This window comes from Amphiprion ocellaris, chromosome 24 (genome assembly GCF_022539595.1).
Source record: "Amphiprion ocellaris isolate individual 3 ecotype Okinawa chromosome 24, ASM2253959v1, whole genome shotgun sequence".
NCBI lineage: Eukaryota > Metazoa > Chordata > Actinopteri > Pomacentridae > Amphiprion > Amphiprion ocellaris.
This window is the reverse complement of record NC_072789.1, coordinates 11,313,170-11,340,544: the sequence shown is the minus strand read 5'-3', so window position 1 is coordinate 11,340,544 and position 27,375 is coordinate 11,313,170. Positions and strand designations below refer to the sequence as shown.

At 40.8% G+C, this 27,375-nt stretch overlaps 1 protein-coding gene across 6 annotated transcripts in view; it reads right to left on the bottom strand.

Moving 5' to 3' along the window:
* zranb3 (zinc finger, RAN-binding domain containing 3) overlaps positions 1–27,375 on the bottom strand; it is a 124,696-nt gene that overhangs the window by 71,125 nt on the left and 26,196 nt on the right. For all 6 annotated transcript variants that reach the window (XM_035952966.2, XM_055008139.1, XM_023280625.3 and 3 more), the window contains 7 exons: positions 23,601–23,735; positions 18,798–18,917; positions 13,021–13,140; positions 12,228–12,407; positions 9,251–9,424; positions 7,612–8,068; positions 1,484–1,771 (listed from right to left, as the gene is read on the bottom strand). In XM_035952966.2, the coding sequence (XP_035808859.2) occupies positions 1,484–1,771; positions 7,612–8,068; positions 9,251–9,424; positions 12,228–12,407; positions 13,021–13,140; positions 18,798–18,917; positions 23,601–23,735 (1,474 nt within the window). The remainder of the gene's footprint in view (positions 1–1,483; positions 1,772–7,611; positions 8,069–9,250; positions 9,425–12,227; positions 12,408–13,020; positions 13,141–18,797; positions 18,918–23,600; positions 23,736–27,375) is intronic.

The window sequence follows — 27,375 nt, the reverse complement described above, 5'->3', positions numbered from 1 at the left end:
TCCCTGATGTTGACATCAGGGCTCTGAGGGGGCCAAACCATCTGTTGCAGGACTCGTTGTCTTTCTTGTCACTGCAGATAGTTCTTTATGACTCTGGCTGCATGTTCAGACTCGATGTCATGTTTAAAGTACGAAAACTTTTGCACAGTGCTGCAGATAGAGGTTAGTCGTCTGCAGGGAAAAGTGCATGTCTAAAGGGAACGTGGGGGGCCAAGTTGGTATCCAGCAGTGTCTCTTTAGTGCTGCCATTTCTGATCGACAGTGAGGCTTTTATCTCTCCCCTAGAGTCGGTCTAAATAGAGGTGTTTTTTTTTATAAAAAGAAAGAAAGAAAGAAAGGAAGGAAGCAGGCCTTTCGCTCACCTTTAGTATTTTTTTGCCTGAGAGTAGGAGGCGGGAACAGAGTGCAGAAGGCTCTGCAGGGGAAGCTACAGTGGGATTCAATCCTAGACCGTTGGGGGGCACGGGTAGCTACAGAGATGGGAAATTAACCACTCGACAACCTGGGCACTAATAGATGTCACAAGTGTGTGTGTGTGTGTGTGTGTGTGTGTGTGTGTGTGTGTGTGTGTGTGTGTGTGTGTGTGTGTGTGTGTGTGTGTGTGTGTCTCCCAAGAACAGGAATCTGCCAGCCGCTGCACGCTGATCTCAGGATGTTAAAGGCTAATAGGGGTTGATAGCTTGCCTGTTAAAACCTAAATGACTTGTGCAACAGTCCCCCTATGTTAGGTATTCTGCAAAGAAGCAGCTCTGCGGTCAATTTCATCCATCAACACCCAACCCCAAAATGCCTGCACCCTTTTTGAGGCAACACCCAGGTCACTGGCTTTTCTTAGACTCTGCTAGTCTGGCATTTTTTTAAAGGTCTTCATATTGCACACAGTGTAATTAGTTCTTTGTAATTAGCGCAATTTATTGCTTTGCGTATCCCTCTGAGACACAAGTACTTGAACAGAGGTCTTAATTTGCAATATTACACACTGTGTAATTGGGAATTTGTTCTTCACATCCCTCGGAGATTCACAGACATGTACACATATAACCAGAGTGGATGGGGAAAGCAGGTTGTGTTTCAAGGATGAGCTGGTGCAATGAGGGAACTTGTGCCTTTTATGTAATTAGACCTCAGTCCACTTTATTAAAAAGCAGCTTATCAGAAGCTCATCAGTTGCCTGCTGGACAGTGATACACCCTCAAACCTTGTGTGTATCGTATTTTGTTGCTTCAAGCAGGTCAGTGGAGACTAGTGAGGTTTTACTCCATATCTCCTGTAGCTTCCAAGTGCAGAGTGCAGAAATAGGCAATATCTCCAACTAGATACTAATAAGAAGTAAGAATAATAATGCCCAGCCCCATATGGAATGAGATATAGTCCCCTATTGGTTTGAAGTGATGATATTAAACAGCATTATATGGGCAGGTGACAGTGCGGCACCAGCCAATTTCCCTAGATATGAAAAGGAGAAGATTGCAGGTGGGATTACCCTGTGTGTGGTCAGGGGGGAGGCAGCCTCCACCGCCAGCGACGTTGTCGCCTCTCTCCACCGCTGATTGTTTGCCTTTGAGCCACCGCTTGTCCTCTTCCTCTGCTTCTCCTAGTTTCTGTTTGTCTTTCGGAGGCTCATCCTCCTCCTCCTCGCTCTGTTTGTCTTTGTGTGATTTCGGAGGCCGGGCTTTTCCCCGGCTGAGCTCTGGCTCGCTGTCGGAGCCGGAGAGGACGAGGCATGCCTGGTCCCTCTCGGTTGCAGGGGGTTGCTGAGGCCTGGGTGGCTCTGAGCCAGCAGAGAGAGAGAGGGAGGGAGAGAAAGATGAAGATTACTCTATTGGCCGAGTTGCACAGTGTAATCAGACTTTGAAGAGTTTCATTCCCGAGCGAGATATCCATCATCTGAAGAGTGTGACAGTGTGACAAAATGACTTCTGACATGAAAGTAAAACTCAATATGGCTCATTAGTGATGTTATTAGCTATCATAAGTCCTTCACTGACAAGTTTAGAGGATGTATTGAGTAAAATGAATAGATATAAGCAGGGATTTAGAAGAATGTGTAAATTTGCCTTTGTCTAAATTTGTCATTTTTAAGGAGGAGCACATTTTTACAAGAATGCATTTGAAGTGCACATAAATGATACTTTCAAATATATGATTTCATCTCAGTAGTTGGCTAACTGCTGCATGCTGACCACTAGCTGGAGGTCTGTACTGCTGGGGACATATTAGTCTTTAGATCCTTGCTCAGCAGCACATCAGCTGTGATGTAGAAAGCTGCAGACAGAACACCTGCCGCCCTCCTTTCACCTGCTTTTGGATCAAACAGCCAATATCATTTGCTGAGACAGTGAATTATGCTCGTGTCACATTGTTTTGTTAATTGCTCGCCTGCATCATGTGCAATCAAACCTAAACAAAATAATTGTCAGCAATTGCTGCATCTGTGCCGCGCTCCAGCCGGGTGCAGCGAACACTGTTCAGACAGCTGATAATGGCTCAAGGCCAAAGGCAGATCTGACTTTAAGGAATCGGCTTCTGGCCCCTTGAAGACTGGCTATCAAACTTGTTTTGCAGTTCCAGTGTTAAACCACTCATGATTTCCATTCATGCAGAATGTTGTAATTCTGTGAAGGTCAAGCAGAAATCTAAGCCACGAAAATGTTAATGAATGCAGGGATTATACCATCATCATTCACAGACTTCACATTCTTTAAAATTGTAATTTTTGTGCAGATGTTTATTATCAAGGTAGAATTAACAGACAGATTAGCTACTTAAAGAAAAGAGCGCTATTATTTATAGCCAAATGTAAATGTCAGTCTGAGCAGAACTTCTTCAAAAAACAAGTGCTATATAATTTCCTGTTCCTTCTCTCCTAGTTAAATTTAAATCACATCATTTCACAATATTTGTTGAACTTGAGGTGTGAAATCTAACAAGACAGTAAGTTGTGATTCTTGGGGACGCAGAGGGCTAATTAGTGATCCTGCCTCTCTGTGGCTTGTTTCTTCAAAAGGCCAGCCTCTTGCCGGTTTCCTCAAATGTCATCTGAGTCTCCGGGCTCCTGGCCCCGCCGCTGCCCCCTTCACTAACAAGCCGAGTGAGGTGGTGAAGAGACGGCTCAATTTGTGTTAAGCTGTCCCCATTGAAGAAGATGTTAACGGGGAAATCCTACCGGGCCGTGCCTCGACTTTACCAGTCAACCCTCTTGTTCTCCCACCCATCAGGGCCCTATTATGTCTGTAGTGGCTTGATATGGTTCCAGAAATCAATCTTGAATCTACATACTCCACACGAGCACATTCAAAAAGCATGTGATCCTACATGTGAGCCAACAGCATGAGCTAATGAGGATTCACATAAAAAACAGCACACTCCAGTAGTTCAGTAAAATTTTAAAAAAGCTTGTTTTTGCAGTCTACAGGGAGTGAAACAGCTGCTGTCTGTTTCAAAGAAGAATCAAAGAAAAGCAAAGTAGCTGCTCCTCAGAAACACTGTAAAATCAAACTGTTAAAGACTTGACTGGACCTTGTTTTGCTAAAAAAAATTAGTATGAAAAAATTGGGACAAGGACAGAGTGTTAGCTGAGAGGTGTAGAGAGTCAGGAGATAACCAAATTGCCCTCTTCCTGTATATGTCTCTCACAGTAGGTGCTGAGAGACAAATTGATGGTCTAACGGTAAAAGAGCTGAAGGACGAAACCATGCCCACGCTCTTGTCCTAAAAAAGCTGCAAACACAGGAACCCAACTGATTCAACTCAAATGGTTCAACAGACGCCGTCTGATTGTTTACCGGCACTAAATCAAGTGCAGGAAACCGTTCGGATGAACCCACCTGAGATGCCAAACCCTGTCACAGGAAGGAGGTAATAATGCATGACAGCTTGATTAAAAACAGTCCTGGACTAGTGACAATATAGCACTACAGTGATTCAATTTGTGTCCAATGATTGCAATCTGTTATTGTTTAACACCTGAAAGTAGGTGAGTTCCCCTCCCTGATGCACAGGAGATCATTTTCAGTGCGAAAATAAGAGAAATGATAGCCACCATCGCTGAAATGTCAACTTCAAGACTGCCTGGAGGATTCTATATATTACAGAAAACACAGCTTTACATTACGTGTGCAAATGATTTAAAGGATGCTGTGCCTTGTATAACAACAAGTACAAGGAATGGACTTCGAACATGCAAACTGCAAACATTAGCATGCCAGGCTAACTACCTTACTACCTACAGTCCTAATGCAGTGCTACATTGGGCTAAGAGCACATAGCTTATTTATGCTTCTCTCGAGCTAAAATAAAACATACTATTTCAACATCTAAATAAAAAACAAATATATATATCACTAACATTTACATGCATCCATTTTTGCTGCAATTCTAACGATACCAGGCTGTTTACGACAATACCACAACTTTGCTGCTCCATCTTTCCATGTCCGATTAACTGGGAAGGATGCGGCCACTTTGACTGGGACATGCACACATAAATTAAAGGGGCCAGTTTTTCATTGTTTTTGAAAATAAGTATGTGCCCCTTGTGTGACTACAGTTCCATAAATGTGAGAAACAATCATCCACCTGTTTCTTTCCTTTTTCCCACTGATCACAAAGTGTGTGAGATACGATATGGGGCCTTTGAAATTTTAGCAATACATCATGTATGGGTGCAAATTTATTTTGAACACATTTAGCAGGAGTCTGGATGTTCTTCCTGAGGACACTGGACAATCAAATCACTATTTTTATGAATTCTTCAGGGAGTTTTCAACAAACTCCTTAAATTAGTATTCATGAGCTACTTAAAAAAAAAAAACAGCTTGAACCAGTGGTTATTTTTAGCTGACAAAACTGGCAGTGGTCAGCAAAAATTTCTCAATTATTTTTGTTTACTTTTGTGTGAAACTGAAACCCGCTGTTCTAAAAGAAAATAGAGTTTTGAGTGGTAAATCAACCACTGCAATGTGCTACAAATCAAAACATATCAGACGAAGCAGCAGTCGCTAAAGCAACTCTAGCAAAGCTTCGACTTTCAGGTGTTTCCCACATCGAGCATCAATACTTGCTACTGAATAATAGAAGGCTCTCTTGTCCTTCGCATTCCATGCATCTCATTCTGTTACATTTCATTGTGGTACAAATGCCTCACAGCCAAACAGACCAATATCCTTCTGCATGCTGACTATTCTTCCCCTACAGCTGCTGGCTTGCTGTATTTCTGCCATGGTGTGAAAATCCACAGACGGCGGATGCCAAATGCCTAGAATAGTTTTCCTTTACTTTAAACATGAAGCTCTGATGTCCTTGAATCATGTGTCAGTATTCTATGATTCACAGACAATGTCCCAGCCGTCTTTGTAGTCGTCGTGAAAAATTGTCACTCTTGAAGAGATAACATTTCTCATGTCATACTATAGGCTCCGACCTGATTATTTTCCTACATTTCCACGAGCTGAGGATTGCAGTGCCAAGTTGAGAGATATCTCCATAAATACAGTTGTTATTTTTCAGCAGTCTGTCATTTACAAATTTAGCAGGTTGTTAAATTCCCTGTCTAGCAAGCTGACACAGCCTGCTGCTGTGAATGCAGAGCGCCGCTTGTGACAAAGAAGAGAGTGTGATTGCTGAATAGTTATCAAGCATCTGCTGCAGCTGAGCATGAAATGGGGGGTGAATTTTGTTGGAAAAAAAAGGGGGGGTGTGTGAGTGTGTGGGTGTGCTGCTCAAAAGCTGAGGTACTGGTTGTTTGTACTGTGTGTGTTTTAAGAGCAGAACAGCAGACAACAGACCATCAGCACAGCCAATATTTACTCTATACTTAGACGTGGTACAGATCCTATATTACAATACAGAGGCTTCAGTCCCTACTGCAGCGGATTATATATATCAATCTTAAAATTTTACAAAATGTGACAATGTGCAAAGCATATGTACTTTGTATGTGTTTAAGGGTGATTTTTATGCTGTTATTCTAATGGAGCTCATGAGCGTCTGATTACGATGTGAGAAGACCTTTGTGATCACCAAAAACACTGCTGCAATGCAAAGGCACCCTGGATGCTGCTATCCCTGCCTAAAGAGCACAAGGCTAACAATTTAGCAAGCTTGCTCCTCCATTTTTGAAAGTCATAGACATTTTTGGAGAGGCTTTTATCTGTCATTGTGTAAATCCAACGAAATTGGTGAAAAAAAATTTTTTTCATTGTGATAAACATTTGGGGAATTCAATAATGGCGTCATCTGGTAATTACCGGTATCCTTTGCTCCTACTGGTGGTTGCCTCGGAGTTTAGATTTGTTTAGATGTAATGTTGCCAACATTTTTTTCACCTTTCAACATGACTTGTTGATGAATTTCACTGACGTTCGATTGTCTCTGGTCATCATTTGCTCTCTTCCTATGTGTTGATCCTTTAACTCTGCCAAAAAAAAAAAAAAAATTTTTTTCTAAAATTCTTAATTCTACTCTGAACTATTCTTCTAGGCAAGGTGTGTAAAACTCAATTAGCCTGTCACTGGACTTCTAATTGTAGTGCAAACAAAATGGCTTTTAATGGTAAATGCATTTTTTCTAATTACTTTTCTCCTACAAGTAATTTTCATTTCAGCACGAAATATAAAAGGCTGTATTTGTCAGACACTAAAACATCTTTTTCCTCTTCCTCAGCGGGTCGGCAGCCTGAGGGCAGGAGGCTATGCTCACCTAAGAATTACTTCTCTACGAGTCATCTCGATGCAGAATTATTCTGAAACTGTGAATTCATCTAAATGTGGTGTTAATTAACCAGTGTTCTTGCTATATTTGAATGTCTTTAACTTTTACAAGTTTCAGAAGAAGCTATAAAACATGATTTCATTAAGACTGTGAAGTATGTGATTGTATGATTTTCAGCATTTGTCCGGATTGGATAAAATGCAGAAGGAGATATGTTTTAATGAAAGCGGTAAACTGATGCTGTCTAAACATTACCGCCAGTGAACCCCATCCGGGATTTTTTTTTTACCCCCCAAGTCATTTCTCAACCGATCTGATAGGTCTCAGACATTTAAAGAGCCTGAACCTGCAGTTTGCCAGGTCATAACGACTTCCCTCCCCTCTCTTTTGCAAGATACAATCATAGGCTGTCAGAGATATCAGCTAGAGCCAGCTCAACTTTTCCCAACTTTGTATGAGACGTTTGCAGCAATAGTAGACGCCTGCTCTCTCTCTCTCTCTCTCAGCTTGACAGGTGAGAATTATACTGTGTCCTTGTCATCTGCAGAGAGAGAGAGAGAGAGAGACAGACAGACAATATTCTCCGAACAGTGCTATTTCAGACTCTGGCGAGCCTGCCTCCATCTTTCTCTATCACGCATCTCCATCTGGTGAAATCTGTAATGCTGTTCAAAAGTATTATGTCAACAGACTGCTACGATTGATATTGACAGGAAGGAAAATAAAGCGATGAATGGATTTTTAGCTTCAGGTGCTTCATTTCAAGCAAGAGATGAGTGAATTATTGTTGTTTTCTTAATACAATCCAGTGTGATTTGCAATCAGGGAAATGAAGTTGGTGAATTAAAGTAAAGTGGGGGTAGATCAGATGATTAGTTATTACTTGTTGCTTCATCCTACCTGACCCGGCAGCAGAGGAAGAGCGCTCACAGTAAGGCAACAGGCTGCTGTTGGAGTAGGTGCAGGCCCCACAGCTCCACGTTAAACCAGGATCAGGCTCTGACAGCTTTCGTGGAGCCATTAAGGAGGCCAGAGCGCCGGGGCTGCTGGAGCCGACGCTCCCCGCCGTCGACCTCCGCTTCCCCCCGAATCGAGCTCCGGGGCTCGGGCTGGACAGCGACGTCCGCAGCCTCTTCTGCTGCGGGGAGAAATCCTGGTCAGGTGTGGTGGAGGTTTGGGAATAGGACTGTTCACTGTTCTCCTGTTCAGAGTTCGCTCTACTGCCAGCTGGCGTGGCAGACGTCTCCGAGGACATGGAGGGAGATGTTTCTTCATCTTCCGTTCGCTTCCTTTTCTTCTCCTTGCTGGCACTCGGGGAGAAGAAGGAACGGATGTCGTGCTGCTTGTCTTTCTCAAACTAAGAAAAAAAAAGATGCACGCTCAGATTAGTTTTTGTCTCAGCGGAGTACGGTTTTCAATCCGCCTATAAAGCGGCATCATGCAACATCCATGACACGAGTTTCACTTTTGTTGTCACTGTCACAAAGAAGCCATTTCAGCCTTTTAAAGAATACAAAGCAACACTTTCTGATGAACTTGTGTCCTTGTGAGGAAGAAAATAATAATGGAAAATTACACAATGACACACAATAACTTGGCAGAGAAAAGCTTTTCAGTTCATTAAAACTCTAACAGCTTTCAAAAGATACAACATCTTCCAATCTGGATCACAAATTTTGCACAATGGGACAATATTCCTTTTGTAACCCACCATGTATAAAGTGTCATGCAATCTGTAAATGCATTTTTTTTAATCTATCTAGAGCTAACTTGTAGGAGGCTAAATGCATTTAAGTTAATGTGTAACAGTTAAAGTGCGGTAGCTTCAGTTATGGGAACAGTGGCTGTGGTAAAGTAGTCAGCTATCAGGCATAGAGAGGGAAGCCACACAGTTTTTTTGACCTCTGTTTTCTTATTTTTTTGGATTGCCTTGGAATATTTCCTGGATTTTAGAAAAAGAAGAATTATTTTGTACACTATGTTTTTGTTGTTTGAAGATTTGAGTAAACAGTACAACTTTCACGAGTGGCCCAGTGGATTTTATCTGGAATGTGGTGCGTGGAGAGAGGAATGTTTAATTGGAACCTACATAACGACTCTCCTCATGCCATCATGACCATTCCTCACAGCACCTGTTACTGAATTCAAGCACCTACTGACACAAAATTACAATCATTGACATTATATATTCACAGCTTCTGTAAATTTTACTCATTTGTGTGCACAAATGCGAGCAGAGTAAACTTGCACTTGCGACACATTTTCAGATTTTTGCATCACACTCACAAATCTATCCAGTTCCCAAAGTTTCAACGCACATTTTCAAATATCATTGCCACAATAATACCCCATATGAAGGACTTTATCACCTTCCACTCAATCCACTTTACTTTATGCTGTGATTTGTCTAGGGACAGGGGCTCGAGCTACTCATCTCTGTTCATTTTTGTCATTTTAATCGTCCCAGAATGAACCTAAAGTGAAAGTAAAACAATGCTTTACTACTGGTGTTTCTTGTGAACTCTCCCAGCTGACTCACATGAGTGAAGAACACATCATCTTTGGCATCTCTTGAGTTTCCCTCCAGAGGCAGCACCATCTCGCCTGGCGTCCACATGTTCGCAAAGCTGAGAAACTCCCATTTGTCCTTGTCGCCTTCGGCGGCCTTCAGGTATTCCTTCCTACCATTCAGAGTGCTGCCCGTCACAGTTTCCTGAAGGACACAGGACATTCAGTTTCTTCCAAACAGTCTTCTCTTTTGTTCATGTTTTTGTTTCATCAGCAAACTGTATGATGATGTATCTTGGACAGAGGAAAAATGTTTTAGTGGAATCGTTTTAATTAGAAATCTTGACAGCTGGGATTATTAATGTAAATCCCCAAAGTCTGTTCTCACATGCAAATCAACTTCAGTGACAGACAGTATATAACTAAATGTTTTTCAGAGCAGACAGGGGTATTTAAAGCCCTCCTCCTCTCCAAAACGCTTGATGACTGGAAGCTGTTTTCACAAAGCCTGTGCTCACAATAAATCTCAGGTTAATGTGGATGTATATGAGAATAATTTTGTGACGTCGCACTAGTTTGGGCAGCAGCAGTTTGAACTGTAGCCTCACAGCCAAATGTTTATAGTTTGTAATCTGCTTGTCGAGTTCTGTGTCGGTTTTCTCCAGCCTCCTCTCACAGTTTGAAAAGATGTGCAGCAGGTTAATTGGTGATTCTAAATTGTCACTGAGTGTGAGCGTGCGTGCTGGTCTGTCTCTTTGTGTTAGTCCTGTGATGGACTGGCGACCTGTCCAGAGTGTGCACCGCCTCTCGCTCACTGTCAGCTAGAAAAGGCTCCAGTCCCCGGTGACCCTCTACAGAAAAAGCAAGTGTAGCGAATAGATTGACGGACGGACAACTAGTTTAGTCGTCAGTCATGATCCAACATGGAACCTACACGGACCTCGTGTCCATATATCTTTGCTGCTGGAGAAGTATTTCTGTAAGCAGAGTAACTGTCATGTAGCTCAGCTTACTGTTGGAGAACTGCCAAAGGATGAAAAGGTAAAGGTTTCTGGTTGAGGAAGAAGAACTAATATGGTCTGGAAACTGATATAACTGATATACTGACTAGGGCCTGACCGATATGGATTTTTTGAGGCTGATGCCGATTCCGATATTTGGCAAAAAAAATAATACTGATAACCGATTAATCGGCCGATTAATTTAAAAAATATATAATAAATAAAATAGCTTTTTTGGTCCTTTAATGCTTATAATAACAAAGATATGAATTACAGGCAGAACATTTTACTGTTTTACAATATGTCGTCCTTTAGGATTTGTTTTGCTTTAGAGCAGAGAGGAATTTTCAAGTACAAAAACATGCAACAAAGCATTAAACCTCTGGGAAATTATGAAACCTTAAAAAAAGAGTCAGTATATTAATGAGTTATGAAATACATCTTGTCTTGTATTTCTTGCTGCTGCAAATTAGAGGCAGATTATAGTACAGGTGAAGTTACTGGCAAAACATTGTTTCTCCAGCCTTTTGATGCCCTTTAATGTTAAATCACATTTTTTCTACTCCATTATTTTCTTTGCCATGAAGCCAGGACTCATAAGACCCAAAATAAAAACCAGAGACGCCTTTCTCAGATGTACAACATGTCATCTTTGACAGAGTTGCATTTTAAATATATAATGGTCACACATAGTCCGACACTAATGTTCCTCCATAACAGCACACACAGTGAGTTGCTGTTCCAGCCTGGCTCACTGTGTTATAATATTTTCTGACAAAGTAAAACTAAGAGTGACAGCAGGACGGTTTCTGAAGACGGACAGTAATGTTAATCATCTGAACTTTTTGGGCCTCCTTAAATGCGTCTTAACACGCAGTTGACAGAGTGATGAACACTCGTTCTATACTCTCAAATATTTCGTACACTTAAGTTATTTCTGCAGTTATTTACTGGCGTTTAAGCTGTTAGCTAACGCTATGCTAGGCTGGCATAGCTACAGCGATGTTATTTCTAACAGAAACAGACAGAGTAACTTAAGCTACGTTAGCACAACTTTAGCAATGCAACGTAAATGAAAAGTAGGACGCAACGAAGCAGGCGTCACTCGTCATGACACATGGCAAAGGTGTATGTTACTGAGGACTGAATGGAGTCAGGGCTACATGTATTAGACAAGTACTGAACAGGATTTACTGTTTTATGACATTTTATGACATTTAATCAGCAAAACTCCAGCCGATGACAGTTATTTTGAAAAGGACTATAATTGACCGGCCCATAAATTGGTCGGGCCCTAATATTGACCATTAAAGGGAATTTCTGACCGTTTGTTCACTTTAAAAGACGTTCTATTTGTACTTCTCTTTTGGGTTTCTGGACAATCTCGGTTATTCTACAATATTTAATCTGCCAACGACGCCGCAAAGTGTTTTGCGTTTTCTGTGTTTGATGATGATAGCACATTTCCACGACACTATATTGCTGTTTTGAGGTTCTTCATTCTTCTCCTTCTCCACTTGTGTCTGTTGAGTTCCAGTTTTTGTGTATCTGTTTCCAAACATGGCCCACTCCAGTTCCATGAAAAGTGGAAACAGAGACACGTAGAGTGGAACAGATACGAGCAAAATGAGGAGAAACAGTTGATAAAAACTGCGGTTATTCATGTATTTTTCAATGCTAGCATGAACTAGTGATTATGGCTGGATTATTATTTGTTTATCTCTCGTGTACACAACATTTCTGGTCATAAAGTAAAGGTGTAGCTGATAAGTCCATTTGTTCTGGTCTAAAATGCCGCTCATTTACAAACTTCCAGTGATTCTTCAGGTAAGCTATGTTTGCATATGCCGTCAAAACCTCCATTGAAATGAAAAGACTGAAAAGGCTAATCAGTCTAGGAGCAACAGAATTGATTTATCATTCAAATTAAATATGACATCAGCAAATGCTTAAGCAGCTTTGCATAAATTTCCTCCCAGTTTTCTAGCATGAGGTCACCCACGCTACCTTCTTGTTGAGCATGGACCACATGAAGGTGTCAAAGGTGCCCTTGGCAATGAGGTAGTGCACGTTGACGGAGGAGGTCTGCCCGATGCGGTGGGCGCGATCTTCAGCCTGCTTGATGTGGCCGGGGTTCCAGTAGAGTTCAGCAAACACCACGTGGCTGGCAGCGGTGAAGGTCAAACCCTGAAGAGGACACAAACACACACACACACACACATATACACAGTAATAAGGGCAAAAACACCTCAAATGGAACACTCCAGCCCACATTCAGTCAATTTTAATTTGGTGAAATCCTTTTTAATAACTGAATATTATCAGCTAATTACTGTGTAAGTGTTTCAAGCACTCACTTCTTTTGATTGGAACGCATGATATTTCTGCACCTTTTTGGTCACTCAGAATATTTGATGTTAACAAGATGAAGTTTATTATTAAGAGCGCAGCACATATTTAATATTTATTCGTACTTGAACAAACCTTGATTGTGATTCACTGCAGTGACTACAATAACAGTCATCATTATTCATAATACGTACTAAATGACTCTATTCACCCTATTTATTGTTGCATTACAGCAGCATGACACTTTATTTCCTTATTATAGCCAAGCAGACCTAGGCTAAACGAGTAGTGGAAGATATATGAGAGTTTACTTAAATAGTAGATTTTGTTTTCAGTGGTTACAGTCAGGAAAATATATCATGTTTGCGTTTCAGGATGCTTTCAAACTCAAAATGAAATACAAAGAGTGGTTCAACGCAGAGCGTCTGTGTGTTGTTGTATCTATAGATACCTGACCAGCTGCTTGGATGCTGAGGATGGCCACTCTGGTTTCTGGGTCGCTCTGGAACTTGTGGACCAACTGGATTCGTTCTGATGATGACACCCTGCCGTCAATTCGGACGTAACCTGCCTGTCAGACACCACAGCGTTTACATTTTCAGAGGGCAATTCAGCTCACAAACGATGGTTGAGCACTGCTAAACCACACAATGACACCCAATGTCACTTCTATTTCATTCAAGGGATTAAAGCTGCACTAATATATATTATTTTGTTCATATCAACAATACAATGACCATGTGTGATGTGAAAGGAGTCACTATTAACAATGTACCTTCCAGGAATTACCATTCATCGCTGCAGTTCCTCTCAAGTATGTAAAACATTTTTTGTCTCTTTTAGCTTATTGTTTTGGTTTTGAGACAAGTATGCGGTGTTATTATCAGATTTGTTTGTAGCAGAAGAGGTCAGCTAATTTTAAAAAGGAAGTTCCAATATACAGTATACTGTATCTATTGTGTTTTTTCTGCCTCGCGCTACACTACCAGTCAAAAGTTTGGACACACCTTCTCATTCAATGCTTTTTATTTATTTGTATTATTTTCTACATTTTAAATAAATACTGAAGACTAACACTGTTTTGTTTACAACATAATTCATATGTATTCTTTCATAGTTTTGATATTAATCTACAATGTATAAAATGATGAAATAAAAAGCTTTGAATGAGAAGGTGTGTCCAAACTTTTGACTGGTAGTGTACATGTAATACAAAGTTAGCAACCAGCTAATAAATCTAGAGCACATTTTAGCAGCTAAAGAGATATTATATATTTCTACCACAGGTTGGTGGAGACTAAACAGAGCTAAAAGAGCACATGGTTGAACTGAAGAAGTTGTGAAACAAGTGAGATCGTAAATTCATGAGAGAAACGAGCCCAAAAAATGAGTATTTTTGTCTTTTTCTCATTGACTTCTTAACAATTAGATGTTTTTTTGCTCAGTCGCTCCCTGCTGGCTGTTAGAAAGAATGCAGGTTTACGGGTTTTAGTTTCACTTTTCACACCCTGTCGACTACGTCCATCTTTTACGTGCAGTCTGTGTACCAGATCTTTTAGCAAAACTACTGGGTGCCTTTAACTGAGCAAAGATGTATTTATTTGGTTGTGAATGGCAGTCTTCATGTGGAAACGGATGAGGGTGTTATTTTCCAACAGTGGAAATGTTGTCCTTTATGTGTACACAGTTAAAGAATGATCAGGTAGCCAGGTGGCTGCCTGCACCTTGAACTGAACTGAGTCAAGGTTCACGCTATTTAAAAAGAGAGTGTTGTCTGCCTGTAAAAAGCTGGTGCAGATTGTGCCGGGACACTAAAAGAGTGTAGCTTTTTATTAACCTGCATGCTACACTGTAGATATTTCAATGACAGACGTGTGAATGGAGACAGCAGAGAGAACATGTGCAGGGGCGCTGTGATGAATTACTTACAGCAAATTAAACGAGAACACTACTAAACACACCATATTTTGTAACATTTAAAAACACCAAACAAAGAGAGCGGCGCCTGCATGTTCATTAAACCTGAACTTGAACTTGACATTCACAGAGCCGCTAATGCGCTGTGGTGACGCCACTCTTTTGATTCAGGTCCATCGGTCCTGGGGAGCTGCACAGTGGCCGGCAGCGTTCGCACTGTGCCGCTCCCACATGGGAATAGAACCGCAACTGCATGAATATGAAGGAGAACCTTGCTGGGAAAGAACAGAGGTCTGCTAGACTTTTATCAGAAAACTAAAGGTCAAACAAATAGAGAACTAGGAGTACGAAACAACATCTCAAGGCCTCAACCTGCTGTTGTCTATCTCTTGATTTAGAGCACTTTATTTATTAGTTAACCACTAACATTCACGGTTTGATTAAATAAACCCTGCAACCAGGTGAAATACAGTAACGTGTGGAGCATTAAAACAATGATAACGCTGTGATTGGAGCACAGTTGCTTGTCTCTGCCAGGCTCCTCATCACTGTTCGTTGCCTGTCATTCCTTTTTTAGCTCATCTCTGCTAATTGGTGAGTGTGAACGCACCAGAGAGCGAGCGTCTCAAGGAGGAATGTGCTATCACACGTCGCACCGCTACATTACATTTAACCGACACTTCCTCGACCCCTGCGACACGCACAGACACACACATACGCAAACGCACACGTGAGCTCTTTCACAGGTTGCCTGCGACAAGCTAAAAGATATCATTTGCTTGTGATCGCTTGAGAAAAACTTGGAAGATGAGTTCAGAAAGTAAAGTTTACTTTCTGAGGGAAGAGAAAAAGGAGTTTCTTTCAAGTATTCGGTCATCGTTAATAGAAAACTTTCAAAACATAATTTGTTAATCACCTAAATATTGCACCTGTATTAAACTGTAGACATGAGTTTAGCTCAAAGGCGTGAGACTGAAATAATTCATGACTACTAACATCTGCTGTAAGTACAAGCCCAAGTTGTGCACTTAGAGCTCAGTACTCTGTCGAAGTTAATCTCAGCTATGACAGAGATTTGACTTATAAACACAGCAGGACTATGGATAAAGGAATAAAATTTAAGCATGGGGGCCAATTACCTCGAGTAAGCCAGGAAGCAGGAGTGAAATATGAATACACTATGCACATTTAGTACTTCCAGGTTACCTTTAATAGGCAATTGGGGTCTCTGCAGCTGGAGAAAAAAACGATAAAATGTTGAATGGAAATGACAGGAGTAAACATTTGTGCCAAAATGAAATACCAACCATATGAAAACAGTGCTCCCTCTTGTTGAAAAGTGATTGATAGTGCAAGAATTACACAAACTGTAGTTCAATTCAAACCACCTCTCAGAGGTTTTAAGAAACCAGATTGGAGCTTTTTAACAGTGTTCAAAATGCTCAGTGCACAGGAACCTGACTGATCAGAGCTGACAAAAACTCTGAAATTATGAACAGAATAAGAAAGAAAATTAATGGTTATGTGCAGTAAGTGTCACATCGTTAAACTGACAGTTGTATTTCGTTTGCTTACATTTTCCTCATTGAAATCAAGCACATGAATTACCAGGACCTTTTAGGGAGGAGATGGCTAGGCTGACTCATGGAAGAATGCCGACTTCTATTTTAGGCCACTGGGAGGTTCATCTTTGTGGAATTTAGTGAAATATCTTGACAGGTGGATGGACAAACATGTGCCCCTCAGAATAAACTGTGATAATTTTCTGAGATCCCTTAACGTTTCCTTTTTCGTCACCATGACATCAGTACTTTGGTTAATAACACTGCCATCAGCCTCAGCTGTAGATCATGCTTAGTGCTCATTAACAACATGCTAAACTGAGATGTGTTAGGATTAAGGTAAAGCCCAGCTGTGCCTGAGAACAGCCTCATGATGGTTTCACTTCAGAACTAGTTGTCCTGGTCGATGCAGATGCTCTAACAAAGTGGAAGCTACAGGTGTTGTGTGTTTTTATTGTCATCATGCTGTGATGTGACATTAATTTTACTTGGACAACCCAAAAAAATTAAACTTAGTCAGGATTTACATGGAATTAAACTGCACCACACACATATAGAAACAAGTAAGGCTTCATTGTTACAAAATATTTTCACCTAGTTAGTGTTCGATAAAACCTACCAATGTGATTTCAACAATAAGAAAAACTACTGCTGTCAAATGATTAAAATTTCTAATCAGACTAATCACAGGTTTGCTGTGGATTAATTTTGATTTATCACGATTAAGTATCATTCATTTTTAGTCTATGTTAATCGTGTTTCCTTTTGCCGATAAACATCCACGAAGACAACCAAATTGCTGTTTAGCATCTTCTGTTTCGAGTTGGTTGGTTCTGCCACTGCCAGAAATAAAAAAGTAAATAAAATAAAAATAAATAAAAAGGTTCTGCCACTGCCAGAAATAAAAAAGTAAAATAAAAATAAATAAAAAGGTTCTGCCACTGCCAGAAAAAAATAAATAAAATTTAAATAAAAAATTTTAAAAATAAAAATTAAAAATAAAAAAGTTTCTGCCACTGCCAGAAAAATAATTAAATTAAAAAAAAATTAAATAAAAATTTTAAAAAATGAAAATAAATAAAAAGTTTCTGCCACTGCCGGATGAACTGCCTATTTTTGCATGTTCGAAGGTAAATCTACTTGGACAAACTGCCCGAAATGCGCTGCCAGAGACAATTCAGGGACTTTGAGTCATTTAATTGCATTCAAATTGTTAATGAGATTAATCATGATGATGGATTCATCTGCAATCCGTTAATTTTGACAGCCCTTATATAAACACAATATACTCCTGCCTCGATGAGCTTAAAAGGACAGCTTGGTGAAACATGCAGCTGACTCCTTGTTTCCACTGATGTGACTTTGCAAACGATTTATTACACTTTTCTAAAGGTGTTGCGAGCAAAGTCATCTCTTACAGCAGCTCACATTAGAAGCTTACTAGTGTAAACACAGGCTGTATACAAAATACTGGCATGGCTGCTTCATGGACATTCATTCTTTACTGTCAAGTGGGAAATTTGGCCGCTTTGGTGTCTTGAAATCAGACATGACTAGCAAGGGGAGGATCTGACTGAACTCGAGGACTTGCCAACTACAAGATATCCCCGCCTTAAACCAGGGTAGGTACTTCTACATGGCCCTAAAAAAATTCACTTTACACTGATTGGTCACGCACTGTAAAGACAACGTTGAATGATTAAACTCTGTTCGAAAGATTCTCATAAAATTCACCATATCGGCTAACATAAACTCTTCATCGCTCTATCTTCTTTGTACTTAAAGAATTTCAGCTGCATCCAATAAATACTATTCGTTGTTGTTTTGCCACAGTCGAAGTTAAAATAGCCGCTGAAGGTGTCCAATCCTACACCACAATGGAAACTGAAAGGCTAAAAGGGCCGATTCTGGGGCTGTTATAAACACTGTACCTCCCACCTACTACGAGTTCCTGCAGTGGAAAGAAACCTCCTTTTACTCTAAATGTTAATTGGTAATTTCTAAAATATGCATAATGCTTTGTGAGGTAATAAAACAAGTGAAAATAGGGTCATTTTCTCATAGACTTACATAGACTTGGACTAATTTTTGCAACCAAAAGCGTCGCCCCCTGCTGGCTGTTAGAAAGAATGCAAGTTGAAGGCATTTCAGGATTGGATGCACTTTTCAGACCCAGAGGGGACATCCTTAGAGCTTTAAGCACAAATTTAGTGTTATTTTTTTCAACCTGCTCCTAGAACTTGTACTTAGCACGAGTGTCAAAAAAGCACATACATGTACTCCCACAGGATCATCTATAATCATCCATAAATAGATAAGTGCGTCCCTGTAATCAGCGGGGTATTGTGTTCAAAGCTGCTATGGCAAATGAGGCAGGACTTGTACAGATGTGTCCAAGAATCCTGTATGTGCGTTCCGATTGCAGCAGGGTGAAAAATCAGTCGTGTGTATGCTCTGTTATGGAGGTCCAAAAGGTTGGGGGTGAAGAGGTCAATGAGTCTGAATGCAGTATGTGTAATATGGAACACTCTGTTCTGTCAGCAGTGTATTATGGATTGAGCGATTCTTTTGTGAACTCTTGCTTGAAAAACTTACATTTGAGGCAGTGCTCTGTTTGGAATTTTAAATCATTCCCAAACTCTTCACGCCAGTGTTGCTGTATCTCCTACAGACACTACCACGGCCGCTGCTTACCGCACCTTTAACACATTTTAGAAGATCCAGTTGCCTGCGGACCGCCTGAGGTTACCTTGGCCTCGATGACGGCCTCGGTGCAGGCCTGCAGCATGGTGAGGTGGTGGGCGAACACCAGGAACTTCAGCTGCTCTGCCTCCAGCATCATCTTAATGTAGTCCTTCACAGCTCCCGCCTGGCCACACACACAGAAATAGACACAGATGAAAGAGAGCTACTGAATCCATCACTTCACCGGCCGACCACACACAGAGGAACCGGCTAGATCAGTGAAGAAGTCAATTAATCACCGCAGCATCCTTTCTGTGTGATCGATTCTCTATTGAATGCCAGAGATCCAGACTTTAAAAGGAGAGAGCACACAGAGCGACTGGGGCGCATTTGTCAGCTCGAAGATAGCGAGAGCAAATCAATAGCTCACAACTTGGCGATATGATTGGTGTGCACGCTCTTTATTTTTTTGATTTGGTCACACCAGAAACAACAAAATTTACCTTTTCACAGGCAGATAAACCCCTAAATTACCAAAAACTACGTACAAATTCCAGCTTTATTGTTGGGTTTCAACACTTTTCTACAGCAGAAGTAAGAAATTAAGTATAATGTCACTATCAGGGTAAGAATCTACTTGACTGGGGTGATATTTTAGGAGACTCTACTGTCTATGTGACTGCCTTCAGACCTTTTTACATTTTCTAGGTCTTGCAAACACTGCTAAAAAGATATATTAGGCTGGTTACCTGTCAAAGTGACAGCTGCAGCCCAAAATTAATGCAGTAAGTAAAAGTTCAGCTCCTCAACTATTTCATTGTGGACTTTTTTTTCCCCCTTACATAACCGTGTTTTTATTCATGCCTGGCACTTTTTTTTTTTACCTGTTCGTATTGTTTTATTTATGAAGCCAAAAGGCAACAAAGCCTTAAAAACATCACAGACCAAATTTTACAGACTTTTGCTTGTTTCTGCCGAAGCCTCCGACCTTGATTGACAGCGTGAAGCTAACAATCTAAAAAAGTAAACAGCACAAGAGCGAGCGAGTTAACTGTACCCTGCAGGTATCCGTATCTATCATTTCACCATGCGCTGCTGCCCAGCGATCACACTGTGATGGCTGTGGCCGTTCCCGCTACCTTCTGCAAAGCTGGAGTGCATGTGCTGTATGAGCGTGTCATTGAGCATCCGGCCTCGGCTCATTTCAGAGCCCCAGGCCATAAAGCAGCCAAGAATAGCACCAACTAGTGAGAAATACTGAGGTTTGATTTGAGTCAAACAGAGCCCTTACTAGACGGTTTTGGAGACAGGCCTTCCTCTGTGGTGTGAATCCCACCTCTATAATCTCCACACCTCCTGCAACCTGACAACCTCTGCAGCCATCACACCTGCTCTGGTGGGAGAACCTCTGCTTTGCCTTGCTGATAATTAGCCGATGTGCCTGATAATGAATCTCTCCGCCAGGCCTGCCGACCCTGTTCTGATCTGGGGGGTCCTCATTACTGACGGCTTGGCTTCGCCGGCTTCCTTCCGCTGAGTTTAATTAGTGCACAAACTTCTCGGCTGTCTGAAGCGGCCCGTTAGCTTGCTTTAAAGTCCAGCATCAGAGCTGTCCTCTCTGGGTAATTGGGAGCAGATGCTTGGCGGGTAAAGCAACAAAAATACCCCAAAGGCGTTTGGCAGCTCCGTCGCCAGGCGAACTGGCAGGCAGGCAGGGGCCGTGATGCTCGTCAGAGTGACATAGATGTGTGAATCTATCTCACCATTCCACCCCTCCCGGTGATCCAAAAAAGAAGAAAAAAAGGCTCTTTTTTTTTCTAAAGTAGAGAAAGTGTGTCTGACTCTGAGAACCAATAGGAGAGGAAATGAGACTCGGCCGGCAGTATCGGCTTTGAGGTGGGTGAGTGGGCGGGGGGCTTTGTAATGAAAGGAGGTCCAGTGTTAGGCTAAACTGAGCAGAAATCCAATCAGCAAACAACACCAAGCGCAAAAGAGATCCAAGCTCGGAGGCAGGCTGAGCGAGTAGCGTGTCGATGATTGCATTCTGTGGTTATCTCCGGTCTTCGTTAACCTCGGGGCCATGCTCCTCATGGCTGAGGGCGTTGGGCTAATTGAGAGGAATGCCGGTCCTCGAACATGGCAGATGATCGGAGAGGGATACTATATTTGGAGGAACTGTTTACTTAACTACAAATAGAAGAGACCGAGGAACTGCCTGTTCTCTTAGCATCAACATTAGTGAGCCTAGAAGCAGATCAGAGGTTGAAAAGCTAGAAAAATGTTTCCACTGAGGAAGAGGAAATGTAAATACATGTTAGGTTCTCGTCAGTAGTTGCACTGACCCCAGCTTTGCTCAAACTGTATCCAGCCACCTTCTCACACTGCTTATTTCTCTCTCATTAAAGAAAAAAACATCACTTCAAACTGAGAGCCGGCCGAGTTTCCATAGCAACAGCATCACAGAGATGCTATTTTAGTGCGGTGTGTAACTTTGATATAAGGTGTAATCATGCCAGGCTGGACGCAACTAAATAATATCTCTCTGTTATAACTCCCTACTTTGTCTAAGTGCTTTCACTGGTGACCATTAGGCTCTGTTACCATGGCAATGCTTTCCCATGAGATCTCACTGAGTGGTCGGGCAAGCGCTCTGAGAATGATGCTGTACCATCAATTCACCATTTCCTGAAACATGAAAATGAATAAAAATGACATTATTTAGCCAATTTTTCAGCTGTTTAAACTCTCCTGGATCATATATGTTGCTTCGATTTTTAAACCGTCACACTTCCGGAGGTTCAAAAACCTTTAGAGGACGCATTTACATGATTTACATGATTTGTAGAAAGCACAGTGTGATATGGTGTGATTCATGCAGTGGTCTGTGCTATCTAACAGTCTGTACAGTTACGTAAAGATATAAGGGATAACTTCACCTGAAATATCTTTCAGACAAAAAGTGTTCAGAGAGCTTGTTGAATTTTTAGCTGCATGTGTTGCTGGGTGTCATAACAGCGGGCAGATGCAGCTTACCCAGTGTGACGACGTGAGGAGATATTTTCAGACCAGCTTCAGCAAATAATTACTCAGAACTTTTTGTCACATTCTCACATCTCTGCTGATTTAATTTCCATAAACTATTATTAATATAAGTAACACAGAGAGTCAAGTTAAATGTAATTTCAGTTAACATTATTAACACCATGAGATGAACATTCTTGTGATTTCTGCTTAAAAAGAAATGTAAAACATCCTAATTTTGATGAGTTTTGTACAGGAGGAGCATGAGAGTTAACAATCTCCCCTTTTCTGCATCCAGGGGCAATACAAAAGTAGCTTCCCTGTGTCACTTTTGACTTTGGAGCTCCTTATTTTCTAAGGAATCTCAGTCATTGTCAGTTAATGACAACAAATGTAGGAATTTCAAGCCGATCAAACCACTGACTGATTGACTCACTCGTTTTTCTTTAATCAGATTCTGGCCTTGTCTACACCGTGTCCCAAAGCTCAAAGACTGAATATGCAATATAATCTATTTATTCAATAACCGGTATTTCCGCCTTTCACTTTGATCACGGCTTTCAGTCTTTCAGGCATGAAATATGCAAGGTTATTGAGTGTGGATGGTTCCATCTTCCCTGCACACAGCCCTAGAGTTGAGCCGTTTCGTGGTGGTTGGTGGCAGACTGGTAAAGATGCGACTGTTCAGGATTCCCTCAACAGCTGTCAATTGGGTTGAGGTCAAGAGAGTTTAGTAGCCCTTTAGATACCCATTTCCTTAGGTTTGGTTAGCAATAGCACTTGACAAGTCTACATCTTAACTTGGCGTTTCTGCATCACTTCACCAGCAGAAAAAAGCTTCCGTATTTGGTGTTCACAATAATATTTGGTCCACAGCATCCACAGTTTAAAGTCTGCAGATATGACGAACTGACAATCATCTCTGCTATTTGATGTACTGTTAACATAATCTGGCCCGGCATGGCTGTTAGAGCATGTCTAGTTGTTTTTGCATTCTTGAGTATGTAAAGATATTTGTACAAATGCACACATTGGTAGTGAGGACCAGACTTTTTTTTTTTAAAGCAGAGAGGGTGAATATCTGTAACAGTGCGTACAAGGCAACAGTGCGTCTGCTCCCCCACATACTCATACTGAAAAACAAACCACTGTGTGAAATAAATGCATGGTGGTCAAACTGAAACCAAGGTTGCTTTTTCTGGGGTGCTAACAAGTTAACATTTTTATTGGCTATGAAATAAAAATAACAGCAGGGCTCGCGGTGAAAACAGCAAATGTTGGATGGGGACTGCAGCTCACCACCAGTAGATTTTTTTTAGAACATTATGTACAAATGCTCCAAGCTGAGATATCATTCTCAGTATCTAGACATTAAACTGTGTTGATTTAAAGAGTGAGCTGGGGTCCATGAAAACACTAAATCCAGATCGATATTTTGATTTCACTTCTTCAAATCATTTCCTGCAGAAGGCCTATTAAATATGAATTACAAACATATTGTTTTATTTATTAAAAATGCACAATAAGATAGTAAAACAGCTGCAGATTTTAGCTATTTTCAGCTACATTGAGTATGTAGCAGCAGGATGGTGTATGTGGCCTTGAGTCAAGACAAACTACAGTATATGTGTTCATGATAATGAAGTAAAAAGTTACCCAGTGCAGCAGTGTGACTCATTGATCATTTGGACAACAATGGAACCCTGGAAGGCTTTGGATACCCACACAGTACTTTCCAGCAGAATTCAGAAAAACACACAGTATCCTCAGTCTTACCCTTCAAAGCTACAATGTGTTGCATAATGACAGATAAAACACGATACATCTCCGCCGGCTCTCCCTTTACCTTTGCAATCGCTGTTTGCTTGTACATCTGTGTGACCAGGCTCATGACCTCGGTGAAGGGGTTGTCCGCGGCGACGACCCCCGACCTCAGTCCCTTCATCAGCCTCTCCCACTGTGCGAAGCTGGCTGAGGCCTCCTGCAAGCAAGGAGAGCGCAAAGACGGTGAGGCCGTGTCCTTTATTTCTTCAGCCACCCTCCTCTCTCTCTTGTTCTCTACTGTTTTTGAGATATAAAGGGCAAAACAATTAATGGAGCTGCTGGATGTCCTACTTTCCCTGGAAGAGAAAGAAAGAAAGCGGGAGAAAAGAAGGAAAAAAAACGCTAGAGAGAGAGAAAGAGATGGAGAATTCCCAAGGATGCCAGCCCCCCCGACTGGGCTGCTGTGTTAGGTGGGTCATGAGCGTCTCCCAATTATAGCCGCCTTGTGACAAGCTGGGGTCGAAGATGGAGAAGCAGCCCGGCCGGTACAATAAATCAAAGACGCCTCTCATGCTCTCAAGGTGATTGGCGAGAAGTATTTAAGGCGGGAGCGGAGAGTGGAGAGGATCGCAGTGGGAAAGGCTGCCGGTGAGGAGCAGCATATGCTACCTCCTGCTCATAAACAAGACACACAGGGAGGCTGTGCATTTGTTGTCGACATGTAGGTTAGCCCTGTTTATCATAAAAACAGGACTCTCAGGCCTCGGTACAAGGAAACACATTATACAGAAACCTCGAAAGAAGAGCGGCATGTCATATATTTGATTCAGTTTTCATGCATTACATTTAGAGTAGCTACAATGTCAAGTACTTTTGTAAAGTGCTGAACCCTATTGACTTTTTATAAATACCACAGCACGTTTAAACCACTTTGTTAGAAGAGAGGATTTTGTGCCTGTTTTTAAACAACTCTCAGCTTAATCCATCTGAATTCAAGTTCCAAATACAAAACACAACAACAAAATGTGTGAAAATTCAATCCGACTGCACACAAAAAGCGCTGCATATCGAATGATGCAAAACTGGGAATCACATGGCAAGGTGGCAAAAGTCTACGGCTGATTAAGCGCATATATACGCATAATGGCAAGGTAGGTCAGAAGGGGGGAAGAAAAAAAAGAGAGGGGTGAGAAATAAAGTGGAGCTGAATTAATGCAAGCAGACACACACATATATAATGGAGGCTTCTTCAGCAAGCAACTTTCACAACTGCATCCTTGCACTGTGTTTTCTGGACTGCTACAATGAAAAGATCTTGGTGAAACATGAAAGCTTTGCACCATTTAGTGAAATAATTAGCATTTCAGTGGCTTCAAACCTCGTCAAAGTCAAGGACGGTTGAATGAATAAACAGTATCATATTGCAGGAGCACAAAGCTGCGCTTCCTTCATGTTTTCCCTCAGATGTTTCACTCAGCAGCACCTGCATAAACACAGTTACGGCTGTCTCTCAATGTTTTTTTTCTAATTAAAAACCGTACATTCGAGCATTTCTTTATAATCTGCTTGGGAGAAAAAAAAAAAAACAGAGTGGCTAAGCACTCCACCCTCGATGATATTCACCAGACTAACACTGACAAAAGGCCAGGGCTGAAAACGTAAAGGGCAGGAGGGGCATAAAAAGTGTCTGGCTGTGGAAGATAAAAGCCATTATTAGGGAGTAAAATGAGATAGGAGGACTGAACTGGAGAGTGGTCCTGGTGTACAGGATACATCGTCAGTTAGCAAAACTACACTTCAAAGGACAGTTTGTTTAGAGGAAAATAATGTCCACCCGGTCTTTTATGCTTTATATTGTCCATATTTTCCTGCGTAATGGCATAATAGCTGTGGATTTGGGTGACTGGCCTCTTAACACCTCTTTTTTCATCTCCTAAAACCAGTCCATTTAGCTGTGCGGATAAAATGCCCATCCATTCTTCTCAGCGGACAAATACCCGTTTAAAGAGAAACCCGCAGATTCATCTCATGTACAATAATAAGCAGCTCCAGCCAGTCGCGCTTTTTGTTTTCACCAAAGACAAATGATCTCAGAGCTCATTTCTCGGAGGATTTTACGCATCGAAGCTGCTGTTTCAGCCAACTTCAGATAAGAGAGTGGCGCACGAGCAACTACAAGACATGACATGAACTTTTCCAACGTGTACGCTCGCTGGCCTAATTGGTGTGACTGTGTAGACACACTGACCATATTTAGCCCCCAATTAAAGTGTCCCTTAACATTTAGGGAGAATGGGGTAAAATCCTGCATCATCACTTTACCGAGCAACTTCCTTATTGTTGTGTCATTCCTCGGACGCCAGCTCAAAGCATAATTAGCACTGAAAGAGCTCCTCCAGTGTTTTTCCACTCCTGCAGATATGATATAAAACAAAACAAAAGCTTCTTATAGGATGCGTGCGAGTGTGTATTGTTGTTGGTGCTGGTTGCTCCCAGTGGGAAACTAACCCCTTGTAACCTTGACCATCGGTGACCCAACGCATGGAGAGCACAGGACACGCACTGACAGGCGTACAGGCCAGGTCAGAGTCGCATTAGCATTCACGTGTACATTCACACGCATCCGATACAAGCGTAGGAGGCAGAAACTGCAACCATAACTTTGGGGAGACTAAAAGAGAAACAAACACCTACACACCAAACATGACATTTACTCTACAAATACCCTGGTATCCTCTTTACGATGGTGGAGAAGCAGCTGCACACACAGAGACCTCTGTGCATCTTAGCTTGGACGAAAAGGGAGTTATTTAATCTAAAAGCAGCAACAGCCAGTTTTCAGTTCGTTTCAAATAAAAGTAATTTCCTTTATGTGTGAATGGATGAATGGATGTGCATGCAGAGGTGATTAACAGAGAAATTGCATAAAAAATTCATTGTACTATTAGCTAATCTGTTGGTCATTTACATCTTAAACACCTCTGCAAATGGCTTGTTTTGCACAACCTACAATCACAAACCTAAAAATATTCAGTTTACTATATTTAAAAAGAAAAATGGAATTTTTTTTAAAAGAATCCCAAAAAATTATTAGCTTACCATAATAAAAAAATATTTTAAAAATATTCATTTTACTATATTTACTAAAAACAGTTTTACCTTTTTTTTTCAAAAGCTAAAAATTACTTTACCACGTTAAAAGAGCCTAACAATATTCCGTTGAATATAATAAACTGATTTTATTCTTGAAAATTTTTTTGAAAACAAATTTTAAAAAAAGAAACAATTTGTTTGCTATATTTAAAGATGAAAAATAATCAGTTTACAATGTTAAACTATTAATAAATTCACTTTTACTTTACTAGATTAAAAAAAATAAAAACACTCTTTACTATGTTTAAATAAAATACATAAATATATATATTTAAAAATATTCAATTTACTATATTAAAAGAGCCTAAAAATATTCTGTTTATTATCACACACTTATTTCATTCTTATCATCATCCATTATAAAAAGAAATAAAAATATTATGTTTTCTAAACCAAAAATAATCTATACCGTATTCAGTTCACCAAAAGAAATATCAAAAATATTCCAGTTACTATATTAAAAAAAAACCCAAAAAAATCAGTTTAATTCTGATCCCATCATCCCATCTGTTTTTTGTCAGATGTTTGCTCATACAAGCTCATTCATTTCAAAGAAGCAACAAGAAGAATCCGACACTGCAGACCTTTGAAAAGAAAAAAGACTCATCTGTGTCAGTAGTCAAAATAATTAGAAAATAATAATGGAACTGCCAGCAACGTGTCGCTGTATGGTAACAGAAATGAAGGTTGACATAAATTTAGAT